This window comes from Tiliqua scincoides, chromosome 1 (genome assembly GCF_035046505.1).
Source record: "Tiliqua scincoides isolate rTilSci1 chromosome 1, rTilSci1.hap2, whole genome shotgun sequence".
NCBI classification, from domain to species: domain Eukaryota; kingdom Metazoa; phylum Chordata; class Lepidosauria; order Squamata; family Scincidae; genus Tiliqua; species Tiliqua scincoides.
Window position 1 is genome coordinate 56648999 of NC_089821.1, and position 17754 is coordinate 56666752.

Below are 17754 nucleotides of genomic sequence, written 5' to 3' on the forward strand. Positions count from 1 at the left end.
TCTCTGAATTTCTTTGTGTCAAAATTCAGCTTGGGGATTGGGCTAAAGAACTTTTCTTCTGAAACATGAGCATATTACAACTTATCTCGTAAAGTCTTTAACCAAGTCTCCAAATTTGGGCGCAATCCTAACCCCTTATGTCAGTGCTTTCCAGTACAGGCATAAGGGCAATGCAGCTCTGAGGTAAGAGAACAAACATTCCCTTACTTTGAGAAGACCTCCGTGAGTGACACCCAACTGCAGGATGCAGCACATGTCCCATTGGCGGCGCTATGCCAGTGCTGGAAAGCACTGACATAAGGGGTTAGGATTGTGCCCTTTGTTTTTCGAAATTGGGAGCATTCCTAGAGATCTTTGGGAGTTGTGTTTCATGTACCTTCTGAAGAAGTTAAGAATTCAATGGTATGTTTATGCTTCTCTGGTTTAAAAGGGGGGTGGGTGAGTGGGTGGGAGGAGGGGGATATTAGAAAGCAAACTTAGGTATATGGCAGCTTTGCTCTGATAGTAGCACTTTGCATATTCAATATTGCCATCCTTCTGCAGAGTGCAGTGTCCAGTTGGGCAAACCAGAAGAAAAGTGCAATAAATGTTTCTCCATTATGTAAGTTAGATATTTAACTTCTGGCCATTTTAATGGCATTTTCTGTGTCAGTTTTGTTATGATATTGACACATGATTGTGAATACAGTAATTGTGTTGTAAAAAGTGGAGTGAAAGAGTTGCGTAGTGTGGAATTAATTGAGCCCTGGGGAGTTAGCCAAGTTTTTAGAAATTCTGACTCTTTTTATATGAAACTTAGCGTCTAAGATTTGGGCTCAGGGAAAAAGTCTTTCACTGTTTTCATATTCTGTGTGTTGCATTGCTTGGCAGAGCAGTGAATTTTGAACTTCAAAGGCAAAACTGAAAAATATTTTTAAAAACTGAAAGAAAGATTGTACCAATAACAAAGTGTTAAATGTTACAAGTGCCAAAAAAGCAAGATTCTCATCATTTTAATGTGCTGGAGTATTCTGTACTGGGTCGGTTGCTTCTTATTACAATTTCTTATAGATGAACTTGGAGCAAGGATTGTTCATCAGCTGGGATAAACTGGAATAATTAACATACCCTCACTCTTTCACACACTCAGCCCAATCCTGTCCAGGTCTTGTGGTGGTGGAGTCTCACAATCAGATTGGCTATACAAAACCTGTGCTGCCATTGTGTTCTTTGGGGGCATTGGCCCCGTGCATGCAACAGCAACTCCCGAATGCAATGTCAAAGTAGGCAAGTCAATGGCAGGGCAGGATCTTGAGTGGTTTGAGGCAAGATGCTGGAGGAGGAGGAGCTTGGCCATAGTGGCACATACTGAAATAATATCCCTCATTCTCCATCCCAACCTCTCCTCCCATCTCCTCAAATGAAAACCAGGGTCCAAGGAGACCCAATGAAAGTCAGGCAGCCTACAAGGAGGCAAGTATGAAAAAGTTGTGCTTACTTCTCCTGGGCCATCTGGCCTCCCCCCCACAATAGCATGCAGCACACACTCCATCAAAGAATGACCTTCAGTGTACTCAGATGGATGTTGTTCAACATATTTCAGTTAGGAAAGACCGACTCTCCCAGTTATGCAGTATGAAATGTTTTCCCCTTATACTTCCTGCTACTGAAACCCACAGCTATTTTTTTCAGCAAAAACCTCTATTAGCACCAAGTTTTTTCCCCCCAGCATTTTCAGAACACTCTATTTATATTCAAATATTTAGCATGCCTTTTTTGGTTGGACAGTAGTAAAAGTACTTTGAAGTCAAACAAAAAGGGGGCAATTAGTATTGAGGCATCCATTACACTAGGCAGGGACACATGGTGTAAATAGGCTGTAATTTAAATTAAGTGGTCTTTATAATTGTAGTCTAAATTCAGTTTGTCTCATACTTATTGGCCTGCATTTTAAATGAGAATAATGAACTGTGCTCCCTTTTTCAAATTTTTAAGGTATAATGATTTAACAAAAAGGTAGCTTGTTTTTCTCCAGACCTCCTAATATTAATATTTTTGGTGTTTACTGAACACTTTATTTTTATTGCTACAGAAAGAGGCAAATAAATACTAATTGAGCAATACTTGTTAATAAAGTGGTTTGTAAACTCTTAAAATGGTGTTCCTTATTTATATTTCCCAGTAAACACTCTTGGTGTTGAATAAGTCATTATTATGAATGGGATTGAAACAAAGATCCTGCTATATGGTCTGGCAGTGCCCCGTGTTGTATCAGGAGTCTCCACTTAGGTGTACAAGAGTGTGTTCCTGCATAAAAATGGTTGAACTGATTAATTTCATAACATATATGTTTTTTGAGACTTTCTTTGTGATGCCTTTCAGGCTATTGAAGAAAAATGGTATTTTTCACACATATAACTCAAGTCTCAGAATTCTAATGTTATCTCAATTTTTCATGTACTTTTGACAATTGTACTTTGCCAGTGCTCTTCTCATAGTAATGAAGGCATACCTAGTGGTCACTTTGCCTAGTCTCAGAAGATTACCTGTATCTCAAAAATATAGCAAGCAGTAGCAACTGCAGAGCTCAACACTGTAGTGTGGATGAAACAGGATATTTCAGAGAAAGATGCGTTGACAGATAGACTGGGAAAAGAATACTGAATAATCTTTCAGAACAGCCTTTTATTAGCCATGGATTTCAACATCCACGTACAGAGATGAAGACTGATTTTCCAATTATGCCTTGGAATAAGCATAGTCTCCTCAGATCCCCCCCTCCATTTTTGTGATGAGGACTCTCAGATAATACATTTTATCCTTGTTTGAAAGGGTTCAGAACCCTTTTGACTGTTTTCTAAATTTCTCATATCTAAATGAGCCTGTGTTGACTCTCAGTATCTTCCATGTTATAAAATACTCAAACAAAGTAATTGAGCTCTTACTCTTATACAAAAGAATTGGACTTGTAATTTCTTGACTTTTCTTTTGAGGCAGAATGCATTAGAAGTTTTGAATGACCATGAAGATCCTTTAAAAAAAGAAGTAATGGCATATTTTTTTCCAAAATGGCAGGAAAAGAAGGGATATAAAGGATGATGCCCAATTAGATGTCTCTGAGATTAATTTTCAAGACTATAAATTGGTTGACTGTTTTATAGTCATCCTGCCTCAGGCTTGTATATTTTACCTTTTCTGATTTTGAGAAGGGCACTGAAATAAAGCAGTTAGAGGACTGCAGCTTTAGTGTGCGAAGTCCGTTATGCAAGAGCAACCCCTGATTGTCATGAAGGCTGATGAACACAAGTCTTGAAGTAGAAGGTCAGGGTTCTGTCACTTGCTCCTACCGCACAGTGCTGTGTAATATTATTGGACAAGTTGCTGGCTTTTTTAAAAGGGGTGGCACAAATCATGCTTGCTGAAGGTGCCATATGCATGGAAGAGTATTTTTCTTAACGTCCCTCCCAAATTATAGGTAAGTGGTACTTCCTTGCAGTGGCTATACAGCCAGTTCTCTTTATGCAAAACAGCTATCTGGGAATTTGCTTATCTGCGAGGGATATTATTGCCACCTACCTCTTGTTATCTGCAACTCTGTTTTATTTATCTGCAAATATTGTGCTGGTGCCACATCAGATTTGCATTGGTATTGGCCTGTGGAGAATCATAGAACACATCTGTGTCAGCTTCCAGACTTGCCCCACTGTCTTGGGCACCATCTCTGGCAATCCAGCTGGGAATCCCTCACAACCTGCTGATGATCAGAGGCTAATGATCAGAGGTCTCCACAAGGCTACCTGAGGGCTGCTCTGGGGCTAAGGCAAGCCCAGGGAAGCAGCCAAGAAACAGGTGAAGGAGGTGAAGGAGGAAGAACCCTCAAAGAGAACCATTTTTTTTTAGTATTTACCTCAGCTAAGGGGTGTGATAAGCTGAGGAAATTGCTCTTAAGGTTGAAAGTTGATGTGGGGTGAGAGAGCAAGTTGATGCTAGGAAGTCTAGTCCTGGTTACTTGCCAACCGTATGTCATGTAAGTGTGCTCTGTAATGTTGAATTTACCTTTTGTCTTGGTGTAACCTTATTTGTTGTACTAAATTAAGGGCGCAATCCTAACCCCTTAGGTCAGTGCCATTCCACAAACATTCCCTTACTTTGAGGAGGCCTCTGTGAGTGACACCCAACTGCAGGATGCAGCACATGTCCCATTGGCACCGCTATGCCAGTGCTGGAAAGCACTGACATAAGGGGTTAGGATTGCACCCTAAATTGGATTAACCTGTTATCAGCTGGTTTGGGGGGGGGGGGCGGTGGAGTGCTGGAGAGATGCATTCATACAGTATGGTTAACATGGTGAAGCAATCTCCTCTCCACTGCTGAACTTTGAGGATGTTGGGCCAGCTACTTTCAATGCATCAAGAGATAGCCAGCATGGAGGAGGAAGCATTACATGTTGGAGATGTTGCTGGGTCATCACTATCACCCAGCCCTGTATACTTCAAGTTAAGATTCAGGTTCTTAGAGGGTATGGTGAAGAGGGTCCCCTAGAACCTAACCCCATTTTTCCATAGGCTTTATCGGGGCTTTTCCCATAGGCTTAATCAGGGCTTCTCAAACTAGGGTGTAGCATCGCCCCAGCCTGAGCAGCCTCCCGTGGGTGCGGGGAGCCCTGTGCGAGCATCTGAGGGCTCTTTGCAACTTAAAAAGTGAAAGCGCAGCAATAGCGCTCCACCTCTGCAAAACTGAACGTGGAGCGCGACTGCTTCACTTTAATTTTTTAAGACCTGGGGATCCCTGCAGTTGCTCATGCAGGGCTCCCCGCACCCCGAACAGTCTGCTGAAGTGACTGGTGAGTGAATCCCATTCCCTGCAGTCCCCTTAGAGATGCGATCCTGGGGATCACATTGCTGCCTTCCCCCCCACCCCTGCTGCCTCCCCCCCACCCCTGCAAGGACTTACTGCAGTTCTCGAACTCCCTGGGAGTTTGAGAACCACAGGGCTTAATGATTCAGTATCTGCTAATTCAGTATCCACTAGGTTTTCCAGGAACCTAACCGTAGTGGGTAACAAGAATTGACTGTACTTCATTTGAAAATACTGCTCTGCCCAACCGTTCCTGTTTAGGAGAACATATGTAGTTACTTTCATTCCTAAAGCTATCCATACCGTTGGCCCTTTGCTGGTTGCCTGTCATTCTTGAAATTTAGACCTTAAGATGAGCCCTGTTGGATCAGGCAGGCCAAAGGCTCATCTAGTCCAATTTCCTGTATCTCACAGTGACTCATGTGACCTTCTAGTGAAAACTCTCTTAACCTGAAACCATTGGTGGGTGATTTTAAAACTAGTGTGGTAAAGCACTTCCAGTATTAGTTCCAGTAGTCAGTGTAAAGTTAAGGCTAGTTGAAATGCAGCCTTAGTATTCAAGGAGGACATGTGGAGCTTGGTTTTTGCTGATGCCTGCAAAGTATTGCCTTGCCCTCTTGTTTACCTTAGTTTCTTAAATCAGGTGTTCCTACAGTGTGTCTGTTGACAAGGTGGTATTAGTGGTTTGGGGAAGGGTGAATGCCATGCTGCCTTCAACATGTGTCAGTTAAGAAACCCTGTAGTTCTGGAGAACTTGGCATTTAGTGTGCTGGGATAGTAACATGCCTTCTTGGTGAATGCGATATGTGTTTTGAGGTGGATGTGATTCTGGAAATGCAAAACATAGCTCCAAGACAAACTTCAGCATGGTTACTAGCTTTAGTATCATTAAGACTGGCTGTAGACAAGCGTAAATTGCTTCTAATCGCAACTGGATGCTTAACCAGTCATTGTCTTGGAGGGGATATTCATACTTAGCATCTGCTTAAATATTTGCTGTGACTGCAGGGTCGAACCTATTGCCCAATTTGAACATCAACTTTCACCTTTTGAACATCATGCCTGTCTCATTTAGAATTGGACTTGTGTGAAGTTGTGTTGGGCATGGACTTGCAGTTGCTCCACAGTTCACTGGAATCTAAGTGTCAAAGAGCTGCTCCCTATTCACTCAGTACCTCAGTAACACTGTACTGCAAAGAGAGTGCCTGAAAGAAGGTTGCTTGTCCTCCACACTACTTCTCTTGTCCTGTTGCACAGCCGGCGCCAGTCTGAAAAGGCCAATTCAAATGCTTCCTTATTGGCACTGGCTCCTCAGGCTTGGCTTTTACTTGGGGTTTGTAAAAAGGAGCAGCTGTTTGTCTTTTTCAGCCGAGGTGTTTTTTTTTTCCTGTTTCTGTTGCTGCTCTCTTATTGGCTGAGAGCAGGAGGGAGGGAGGGTTAGTGTGAAGTAAGCTGTGTAAAATCTGTGAATGTGGTTGGACTAGTTTTTTGAGAAGGGAAGGAGAGAGGTCTGGTAAAGCAAAGCGAGTCTGTACTAGCAGTTCCCAATTTTCCCCTCTTTCCTTCACATTCTTCTCTAATATGGTTGGGGATCACTGTAACATCAGCGGCGAAAGACCTGTACTCTCCCAAACTACTAAAACTGGATTAAGCTGCAAAATGGTTCTACAGGCAGTAGGCAAGGTGTTAAGGTAACAATATCTTAGAAACTATCTTGATTTGCGGGAGACGATGTCTATGCCACGTTCTCATTCTGGAGCATGCTGGGCTATTAATGCACTGGGGGTGAAGTTGTATTCTTTCTTATAATAGTCAGGGGCAAAATTCCTACTGATTTTAAAAAGAATTGGATTGAAGCCTTGATCCCTTGAGGAAACTGGTGTACAAGAGAACCTTTTAGAAGAAATTATGTTAAGAAGAATGGAACACTTAAGGGGGCTAGCGATTTGGCTTTGGTCTCATTTTCAAATCAGCAAAAATACTGACTTTTCTATTTATTTAGCTATAACTTAAAGTTAAAAGAGTAACTTTTATGAAACTTTTTATTTGTCATACATACCTGTGCTTGCCTGTTACAAATTTTATTGGACTTTAAGACATGGTGATTATTTTTTGTTACTGGTAGAGTTCCAATCCTAAACACATTTTCTCTGGGGTAAATCCCATTGAACTCAGTGATTCTTACTTTTGTGTAAAGGTATGCGAGACCTTTAGCTTGCGAGGTACTTGGATGAAGAATCTACCTCACAGATGCTTGCTTAGTTTTTGCTTTTTGTTCAGAAACTTTCTTGAAGTTGCAGTTTGCTTGTGCTGCTGGATAAGAACTTGTGTTCATAATTGTGTTAAGTCAAGGAAGGTGAAGAATGTAAAAGCATTGTTAGCACTGTGTAATGGTTCATATGAAACAAGAACTTAACGTTGAACAATTGGCTATGTCAGCTTTCTGACTACAGAGTGTATACTTATTCATTATGACTTGAAATAAACTTTACATAGGAGTGAAATGGAAAATAGTTGTCTAGGAATAGCATCTACTTAAGTCAAACATGAGCACTTATTTTAGCCTTGAAATGGATGATACAATAGAAAAGTTATTTAAAAAAAACAACCTGTGTTTGCTCTCCACTGGAGTTTGTTATCCTAGTGCAATTTTTGACAGTCTTCAGGGAATTGCTTCTCACTTTTTGAGGCTAGTTGTTAGAGCAATTTGACTGTCGGAATGCTGTCTCCTTTTCTGTGGTTCATATGCATTCTAGCATCAGTCCATAGTGTGAAGGTGAATCTTAAACTAAGTTTTACGAGTCACCAAGTAAAGGGATAGATCTGAGCTAAATATTTCTCATACAAGACTGGAAGAATTGAAGAATAACAGCTGAGCTTCCAAAGATAAAAATAAAACTTGAGTTACTTAAGAAGGCTACCAAATTAATTTTACCATTTATTAAAATAGGGTAAGTTACAAATGTTTTTGTACAGCAGTATGCTTGTAACTTCCCTTTTCCTATTCCAATCTGGTGGGTTCATTTCATAGGTTTAAGGGACGGATTATAAGATCTGCAGAGAAATGATGCCACCAGCTGTGGAAGTATTGCTCAAACTAGTGTAAATGACTCTAAATACTGGCAACTTCCTGTGACTTGCAAAGGGGAGTATGTACACTTCTGTGTGGTGAATGATTTTGAGAAGTCTCCATAAACCTTTTCTTGGTTCTCTTCTCCTTCCCCGCCCCCACATTTAATTATTTATAATACTTATATATCCATTTTCTCATAGACTCGAGGGGGGGGGTCGGCACTCCGCGATCTACTCATTTTGCCTTGCGATCTACCGGTAGATCGTGATCCACCTATTGAGCACCCCTGATGTAAGTGATGCCTGGTTAAACCAAACAAAGTCTCTGAATAAGTTTTGTAGTAGTGAGGGACAATGCGTTATAAATCCCACTGTGCCATGAATAGTTTTTTGCTGTTCTCCATGACTTGCAGGAACAAACATAAATTATGGAAAAGTATAAGATATTGCAAATGTGCTTAATTGGCATAATTTATATCAGGCGTGGAATTCTGCTTCCCTTATTGCAGAATTTGGGGTTCCTTGGTACAGGGTTTGGCTAAGATTATCTATAGCTCTGAGCAAGAGGTTATGCTGAAAGCAAAGACACATTGAGAGGAATTTCTTTAGTTCCTTCTGGCTATTCAAGAAAGCATTTGAACTAATTGTGAATTAGTAAATGTACTAAGTCACACATCTAAAATGACTTGCTCTTTATGCATTCATGTACCTACCATAAGGTTTCCAACAAGAAAGGAAATGGCCAATTAAATCTTTCCACACCTCTCTGCAATACTATGCTCTGCATGTAATTATTCTCCACCAGCAGGACTGAGGATAAAAGAATCTAGCAGCTTTTATTAGAGTAAATATGCAACTACTGAAAAGGATGAACAGAAATAGCACAAGAAGGATCCGCAAGTTGTGCCTTCTGGTGAGGAAGAGTAACTCATGATCATTTTTCTTCCCAAGTCCCATCTAAAGGAAAATGGCACAAAGGGTCTAGAAGGTTGAAATAACTAACAAATTTCAAATCACACTTTAAAGTTAGGTAGGTTAATCATAGTGAATCTTGGCTGTGTCTTTTTCTGTCCTTTCAGTTTACTCTGCTTTGGAGAAGAAAACCAGGTGACTTGGAAAACTGCAAAGGGTAGATTCAGGAGAAGTGTAGGCAGTTCTTCCTGCCATAGCTAAAATGATAAAATTATACAGTTTGCTGAGACTGTTGGGGGGGGGGGGGTTGGATGCACCTGGCTTTTCCATCATAGTATTTCACCTTTATAAAGGAAGCTTGTTCTCAACAATCTTCATTTTTCCATACACAGGTAGTATAAAACCCTTGGTCTTTTGTGAGGGGAAGAGATCAGGATGATGCTGTGAAGATCACTTTTCTAGTTCAAATTTATGATAAATCATGCTTCAAAATATGAAATGGCAGTAAGATTTGTCTATAATGTCGCCTGAACTGTTGAGATGTTAGGAGATAGGAAGTCAACACACTTAGTTGCAAACATCTTTGGAAACTTTTTGTTTAAAAGTAGTATATAAATAAATGTTTAAGGGTAGGGTCGTATGGATCTGTGATCTCCGACTAGATGTAAAGATTAAATCTACCACTTTGAGAACTCTTTGATGAGTAGCCATGGAGAAGAACCAGGAACTGAGTAGGGTCCCACAGTCCCACTGTAAGTGGCAAATGGAAATCCTGTTGATCATGCACTCACATATATTTCCAAACAGTCAGCAGAATCTGACCATGTTTTCCAGCATATTTGCATTACCATGAGTATTAGAACCCTATTTTTTAAATAAAAAAACAACAAAAAAACACCCAACTTCTATCTCCTTGAACTGCCTTTCCACAGTGGATTGTTGTAAAGATAAATATGTCAAAAGTGACAGTCGTAGATAACTTCTTATGTAATAGTTAAATTTTGTCGTATTCTGATGTGATGAATTTTAATGAGATGCTAGGGAGAAATTAAATGCATTCATAACACATTTCACTCACTTTTCTTTATAAACATGTCAGTTACATAATGGTGTGTATACTTTAAAACCAATTCTTAACAAAGTTTTGTTTGACAAGGACTGGACCAGATTTTATCTCCAATGACCCAAGTTAGGTTTTTTGTAAGTGTAGGCAAAAACCCTCTTAATCACAGCTTGACCTACTCCATAAACAATGCTAGAAAATAGATAATCTAGAAACTTGTTTAAATAGGTTGGAGACTTGTGAGCAAAAGGCAGTTGGGAACTGTCTGAACTATTTTTGTCTTGTACAGTTCTTTTCTCCAACTTTCCACTTAACTGAAATAGTTTAGCAGGGGAAATGTTGGGACGAAGAGCAGATTGTCTGTGGCTGAAGTTTAGTTGCTTTAATCTGATGAAGCTGTTTTATTAGAAATATATATATCAAGACCTGCCTGATTGGATCGTGGTGAGAAGTTGGCCAAAAATTTTAGTGAAACCTTTCTGGCAGAAAAGCTTAGGTAAAGTGTTTATATAGTATTTCACTAGTGCATGATAGTACAGTATGTGTATATTCTGCACTTGACAGAAAACTGTGTCCAAAAAAGCTGATTAATGGAAAACCTGTATATGATGTAAAATTCATATTTTTGCATTTATGTATTTTGCATAATTCTGCTTCTCATACTCATGGAGGGAGGGGCAAACCAGAGTTCACTGCAACAAAATGTTAATCCATGACCTCAGGACATGCTGCATCCAGAGGTTTCTATGCATGCACACATTCAAGCCTATTTTCACAAATTGAAATTGTTATTTTAAAAAAAAGGCTGGGATGCCAGAATAGTGAATTCTGTACCAAAGACACACATCTCCTCAAAGTGATACAGCCCCAAAATAACCGGATAGTTGTGATCTTGACTAGAAAGAATCTAAAATATGTTTTATGTCTGTTTCTGTCAAATATTTTGCAAGGTATGCAAGCTATAGTTGTAATAACAGGATACAAGAATTTCTGCAAAAGGAAAGCTGTTTTACAGAGATGTAGCTCTTGTTAACATCATTATGGCCCTGAACAACATGGAAACTCTCCTGTGTTTTAGCAAACATATTATGTGTAACATACAAATTTCTGAGCTTCTCTTACTCATACTATTTTTTGCTTCAGATTTATATTCTAGTATTGAATCTTGCTAATGAGTACAAGGAATCACTCCTCAAATCTTTGAGGAGAATAAGCAAAAATACCCCTCAAAAAACTGGTTCTGGTTCTCTTGAAGATCTACAAAATTGTTGCTCATGTTAGGGCAGGAATCTGCAACATTATGCCCTGACTAAAAGAGATATACAGTATGCGTTACTTGAAAAGGAAGCATTATGGGAGCATTGCTTAATTAAGTCAAGGAGAACTTCTGAAGTCTAAAATCCTGTTTACAATTGGAGGATGTTCTCTATTGGGTACAAGTTAGGGCATCAGTTTTCAACCACTGTGCCATAGCACATTACTGTGCTGCAAATGGTCTGCAATTGTGCTGTAGTGGTTTGGGGGAGGGTCATATATTAATAGGGCCATTGGAGGATGTAGCCCTTCACTGGCAGTCTAGGTTGCCTTGTCAAATGTCCAAAAACTAATGATGTGCATTGACAATTTTAGCACCTTCGCAATGTGCCATGAAATGAAAATGGTTGCAAATTGCCGAGTTAGATTCTGGTCAGTGGCTGCACAAAATTTCTCTGCTTTAAGCAGAGTTTTTCAACCAGTGGTACTAGTACTGGTAGTGGTACTTCACCTTATGGTAGGTAGTTCTCTACCCAATTGCCATAGTGACCATTTGACATGCTCTGCCTGGCCTGACATTGCTGGAGTAGAGATGGCATGGCTGTGGTGCACCAGTGGGCAAGATATGGCTGGGTAGCTGCCTGACCCTTTAAAAGGCACAAGTTGGGAAAGGAGAGTAAAGAGTGAAGTTTCAACTGTGAGGCAAGCTGCCTACTTCTGTGCATAGCTGCTATTTGGGGTGGCAGTGGTGCTACTCGCAAAAGTAGTACCCACAAAAAAGAGTGGTACTTGCCATTTTTTTCCTTTGCAAGTACTACCTTTTGAACTGGCTTCTTCACATTATTGTTTATTGAATTAATTGTATTTAGGAGTAATAAAATGTAGTTTTATAAACATTGGCTTGGTAGACATTCCCAAGATGTCTCTATTGGTTATAATGACAAACTCTAAAAATGGACATATGCTTTTATCAGTTCTGTGTTTTCATGTGTAGTCTGATGCTAGTTTTGGAATGCAATATCAAAGTGTCATCACAAACCATATAGTCCATAAGACTGTCATGTAAAGATTTTTTGTGTGTGTTGGGTTTTGATTAAAACAGAATTTTATCTAAGGTATAACATTGCAGTGTCAGCTGGGTCCAAGAGAATTTTTCAAAATACATTCAGTGTCATTGATTTTGTTCTAATTGTGTTAATTAAAGATACAATCTTATCCCCAGCTTTGAATTTAATGAGGTAGGCTCTCTTCTTGTGTGAGAGAAGTCACCTATAAGCTAGCGCTGCGGTTTTCAAACTCCCAGGGAGTTTGAAAGCCACAGTAAGTTCTTGTGGGGGTGGGCGGAGGCAGCTGTGCAATCCCCAGGATTTTGCCGCTCGGGGGGGCTTCATGGGCTTGAGTACACTTATCAGAGCCTCTTGCAGCCTCCCGGGGGTGTGGGGAGCCCTGTGCGGCTGTCTGCAGGGCTCCCCGAAGCTTCAAAAGTGAAAGTGGAGCGATCTGATAAGTGTACCCAAGCCCCTGCAGCCCCCCTGAGTGGCACGATCCTGGGGATCGCACCACTGCCTCTTTCCTGCCTCCTAGCTGCTGCCGCCCCTTAAGGGGAAATGGGCCAGGGCCCACAGGCTGGGGCATCGCGATGCCCTAGTCTGAAAAGCTCTGAGCTAGCAGCTTGTAAAAAACCTGGTGTGAAGTATTCTTAAAACACCTGATTTTGAATTTTTGATCTGAGACATTTCTGAAATGGAAACACAAAGGAAATACCTGTATAGGGCTTATAATACAGCAATGTTTACTTTCAGAGTAGTAATTTGTTTACAGTATTAAAGATTTTAAAGCGGGTGAACAGTAAATGACTGTGTGGCATTTACTGGGACATCATTTTCCTGCTGGCGTGACCAAACAAAATTCAGAATGCTGCTATTTGGAATGCCACTCCTGTCAAGCTAATGCACAGCTTCCTTTGTAGGCACTGCCTCAAAAGCATTTTGGTTTTATTCAGTCATGAACCGAACTTTGACCGTTGCTTAAGAAAAAGCCATTGGGTAGCATTCAGAGTACCTTGCTTGGGAGGAAAAGTAATTGTGGATGCCACTTGTGGTGCTTTGAATATTGCACACCCTTATTTCTAGTAACATCCCATTTTCTCATGACTGTATGCTTTCATCTGAGAGTGTGTACAGATGTTATCAAGGCAGAATAATATCTCTTCAGTGCATAGGTAAGAGGTGAGTGAGACCGGATGTGGTAAATAGACGTAAAAAATGTCTGGTTGGTTCTCCACTCCCACAAGATAGAAACCAAATCTCTCTCGCTCAGAGCACTTTGCATGCCTATATGGTTCTTCTGGCAGGACCAGGCAAGTTTGAACTAAAGACAGCCTAGTTAATGCTCTTTCCCCCTGAGGAACTCAAAGCAGAAATACAAAGACTGATGATGCTTGTGCTGAGCTGACATGTAGCACCCTGTTGAAAAATATTTTTCCTTCAACCTGTCTGAATGTTTGTTCTCTGACTGTTTTGTTTACTCCGATTTGTTGATGATGTTAGGTGAATATGGCCGCCTTTGCTTTCCAGCATAGCTTGCTTTCTAATGTACATCAGTAGATTTCTCACTGTACGAGTGTTTTCAGACTATGAATACTGGCACCCTTCTTCCATATCCTTTTGGTACTTGCCTCTGGGGCTGCAAGCTTCAAGGCTTGCTGTGAATTGTTTGCAGTAGACTTCACCTAGGTGTCTGTGCATTCTGCATACAGGTACCTCTTTTTTTAATGCAGCAGTTAATGTTCTTGAAAATAAGCACATATTTCAAAAATGCATAATTTAAAAATTGGAGGAACCATACCAAAGCCAGCTGAACATGCACGAGCACCAGGAAATTTTACCAGATTGTTTTGAAAATTAGCTTGGGTAACTTAAGTTTCAGTATTAATTTTCACAGTGCGCTATTTCAAAACCATGTAAATCAAATCCATGTAAAATGAGAAGTATCTGTACTTCAATCCCTGGTCTCTCCTGGTAGGGCTGGGAAAGACCTTGGAGAACTGCTGCACATCTGTGTAGACAATATTAAGCTACGAATAGTCTGATTCTGTTTAAGACAGCATTGTATGTACATCTTCCATATGACAGCCAAAGCCAAACCTTGCACTCTTAAGCTGCAGTCCTGTTCATGCTCTCTAGGGTGGTTAAATTCCATTGCACAATGGGACTTACTTATGAGTAAAATGTATTGGATTGCACAATTGAGTAGATCATCCTTGGTGTCAAAATTTTGCTTCCACGCCTCCCCCCCCCCCCCAAATACAGTGAAGCAATCAAGAAAATGAAAAAGTTGATTATTCACAAGTGTCAGAAATGCCTGGTCTTTATTGATTCCTTGACAGAGAGCAGAATGTATGGTTTTATTCATATTATATTGTTCAACTGTGTGGACTTACCCACTCTTCTGCAAGCCAAGCATCATCTTGTTCTGTGTTCGTAGCATTGTGTACCATGAAATCAACCTATGTACTGTCATAATGTTGGACTGGTTTACACAGGGCTTCTGCTTTTGTAGAACTATCCTCAATAGTTGTCCCTTTCAGATTATTTTGGTGAAATTACACTAATTGTAAATGTGATTATGCTATGAAAAATTTTGTGTCAATATATCTTTATATGTAATTTTGTATCCAGTGCTGAACTTTTCCATATCACTTCAGTGTAGTCACTGGGTAAAAATTGCACTGTTATATACTCATTTGCCTGAGCTCTGTACATCTGTGGGTATATCTCTCCTGCCAGTGTTCCCTTTGAGCTCTTTCCTAAAATCAGTACGGTTCTGCATCTGAACCACTAGCAAACTCTGAATCTGCTGTTAAGTATTGTATATAAACTGTTTTGACACGTGAGACAGATACAGAAACCTTGCTCTTTTACTGTATCTTAAACCCGCAGAGTTTGTGGATAAAAATGCAAAAAATGTTGCTATGATTTGAGAATATTTCATAGTCCCTTTGCAGAACATCAAATCTACCATAATACCTTAAGGGATATGGGACATCTGGAAATGACTTGCTGCCTTGAGGCAGCTTTTCCAGATACCTTGCTTCCTGTGGGACATTTCCCCTATGCATCAGCAATGATGTGTAACCCATGCTAAACTCTGCTGTGTCGAGAAAAGAAGAAATGCATGGTATAGCAGGGGTGCCCAAACCCCAACCCTGGGGCCATTTGCGACCCTTGAGGACGCCCAGTTTGGCCCACAGGGAGCCCCCAGTCTCCAATGAGCCTTTGGCCCTCCAAAGACTTGCTGGAGCCTGCGCTGGCCTGACACAACTGCTCTCAGTGTGACAGCCAACAGTTTAACCTCTTGTATGAGCTGTGGGACGAGGGCTCCTCCACTGCTTGCTGTTTCACGTTTGTGATACAGCAGTGGCAGCAAAGGAAAGGCCGGCCTTGCTTTGTGCAAGGCCTTTTATAGGCCTTGAGTTATTGCAAGACCTTCATTCATTCATAAGTTCCTACTCTAATATATTCATTTATGTAAATTTATACAGATTTGAAATGTAAATTCTTTTATTCCCTGGCCCCCAACTTAGTGTCAGAGAGATGATGTGGCCCTTCTGACAAAAAGTTTGGACACCTTGATATAGAGGAAGATTTAAACAATGCTTTACAATGGGACAATTTAACAAGTAACAATTCTCTTTCACCAAGTATAGGCCTTCAGGGTGGAAGATTAGAAATCTAGAGAAGACATTTACAGCATGCATGGTGCTTTGCCCACTGCAAAGATGGTGAACATCATGTGCTATCTAGAGAGCGAATGAGAAGACTTGGCCGTGGTATACATTAGTACTGATGACAGGAGAATTGTGTTGATGACACTGAGAAGAACTGTTTTGAGGTCCTGGAAGTTCAATTAAAAATGCTAGATTGAAGTTCAGGATTTCTAAGGTGGTCTGTGTTAGAATCCTACAGATTCCACACGCAGATTCAGCTACACAGGCAGAAGGAATGTCAGGTTCTTAGTGCATGTCTCACGAGTCTACAAGTCGGTGAAAAATGTGCATTTTTGTGGTTTGAGTCAAGTTTCCAACCCTGGAAGCTGGGATGTATCTGGTTCAGGGCCAGGGTGCTGTAGTGGTTTGGAAGATGGACTTAGACCTGGAAGATCTAAGGTTCAAATTCCAGGTTCAAATCTCCCCTCAGCCATGAAGCTTCCTGGGTGACCTTGGGCTAGTCGCTTTCTCTCAGCCTCACCTACCTCACAGGGTTGTTGTGAGGACAAAAGGAGGGGAGCAGCTATGTACAAAGCCCTGAGCTCTTTGGAGGAAGGGTGGTATAAAAATGTGATAAATAAATAAAAATATCTTATAGATGATGATGGTACAGTATAAGTGTTTCCAATTCTCCAAATGGAAATAAGGTAGAACTTGGCAACTGATATACTGAAACAAATGACAAGCATTCATCAGGAACCAGGAAAACAACTAGGAAAGTGACTGGATTGTTAGATGCATGTGTAAAAGAATTACTAGTGGAAGATGTTACAGAAAACTTAAATTAAGATGTTGAATAGAGGCTTACTCCTGAGCCAGTTTTTTTTCAGGAAATGTTGCATCATGCCTTATTATACTCTCTGCGTTGGCTACCAGTCTGTTTCCAGGCACAGATGCTTGTGGTTACTGTAGTTCTCTAAATGGCCTAGGACAGTGTTATTCAAACTGTGCAGCGCAGCTCTTTAGGGAGGCACCAGGAACTCAAAAGAGAGGCGCAGGATGTCCTCCCGCAGTGATACAGTCACACCCCTGGGCAGAATACAAGCCCGTCTTCTGCCCGTTGTCTGCGCTTTTTTTCAAAGCAGAAGAAACGGGAGTTGCTCAGCTGTGAGAGTGGCTGATGCCGCCGGCCTGCCCTCTTCTGAGCATGCTCGGCTTGCAGTCCTTAACCCTCGCTGATCCTTGTCTGGTTGGTTCCTAGTTCCCAGCCTGGAATCACTTCTCATCAAAGTGAAATCTCTCTTTTCAGCCCCCTCCCTCTTCCACTCCCCTTTCGATCTCCAAACCTTCCTACTTTCCTCCCCCTCCCCAAATAAAATGCTTCCTATTTTAACTGTCACCAGGGGTCTTGTTTCCATGCAGTTGGCAAAGGGGGGGGGGGAGAGAGAGAGAAGCACACACTTTACTTGGCCAGGAGCAGAAAAAGGGTACTATTTTAAAAGTGATTTATTAATCTTGTTGTTTGAGTGAAGAGGAAAAGCTGTATTTTTAAAGTGATGAATCTTGCTATTTGAAGGGAATAGCCATTGATGAAGTGATTGCCATTCATCAGCCATTGATGAAGTGATTGCCGACCCAATCCTATCCACTCTTTCCTGGGAGTAAGCCCCATTAACTCTAATGGGACTTACTTCTGAGTAGACATGCATAGGCTTGAGCTGTGCATCTCTTAGTATAGGAGACAAGTCAACTTCCTAACCAAACCCTTATCAGCTCTGATATATTTTCATAGCCTATTTTTGTTTTCCCCACCAGCTACCGGAAAAATTTAATTTCATTAAATTAATAAAAGGTTCAATCCTATCCAAGGAGAATGGGAGAAATGACTAGTTGGATTGGGGTCCACAGG

The 17754-nt window shown here is 40.9% G+C and overlaps 1 protein-coding gene across 4 annotated transcripts in view; it reads left to right on the top strand.

Annotated features, from left to right (window-relative positions):
* Window positions 1–17754, top strand: part of MOB2 (MOB kinase activator 2) — a 141061-nt gene that overhangs the window by 97159 nt on the left and 26148 nt on the right. The window contains exon 1 of one of the 4 annotated variants that reach the window (XM_066629875.1): window positions 6340–6527. The exons of the other annotated variants lie outside the window; for them this stretch is intronic. Coding sequence (XP_066485972.1) covers window positions 6418–6527 — 110 coding nt within the window. The 5' untranslated portion in view covers window positions 6340–6417. Of the gene's footprint in view, window positions 1–6339; window positions 6528–17754 lie in introns of those variants that run through there. 4 annotated transcript variants of the gene reach the window in all.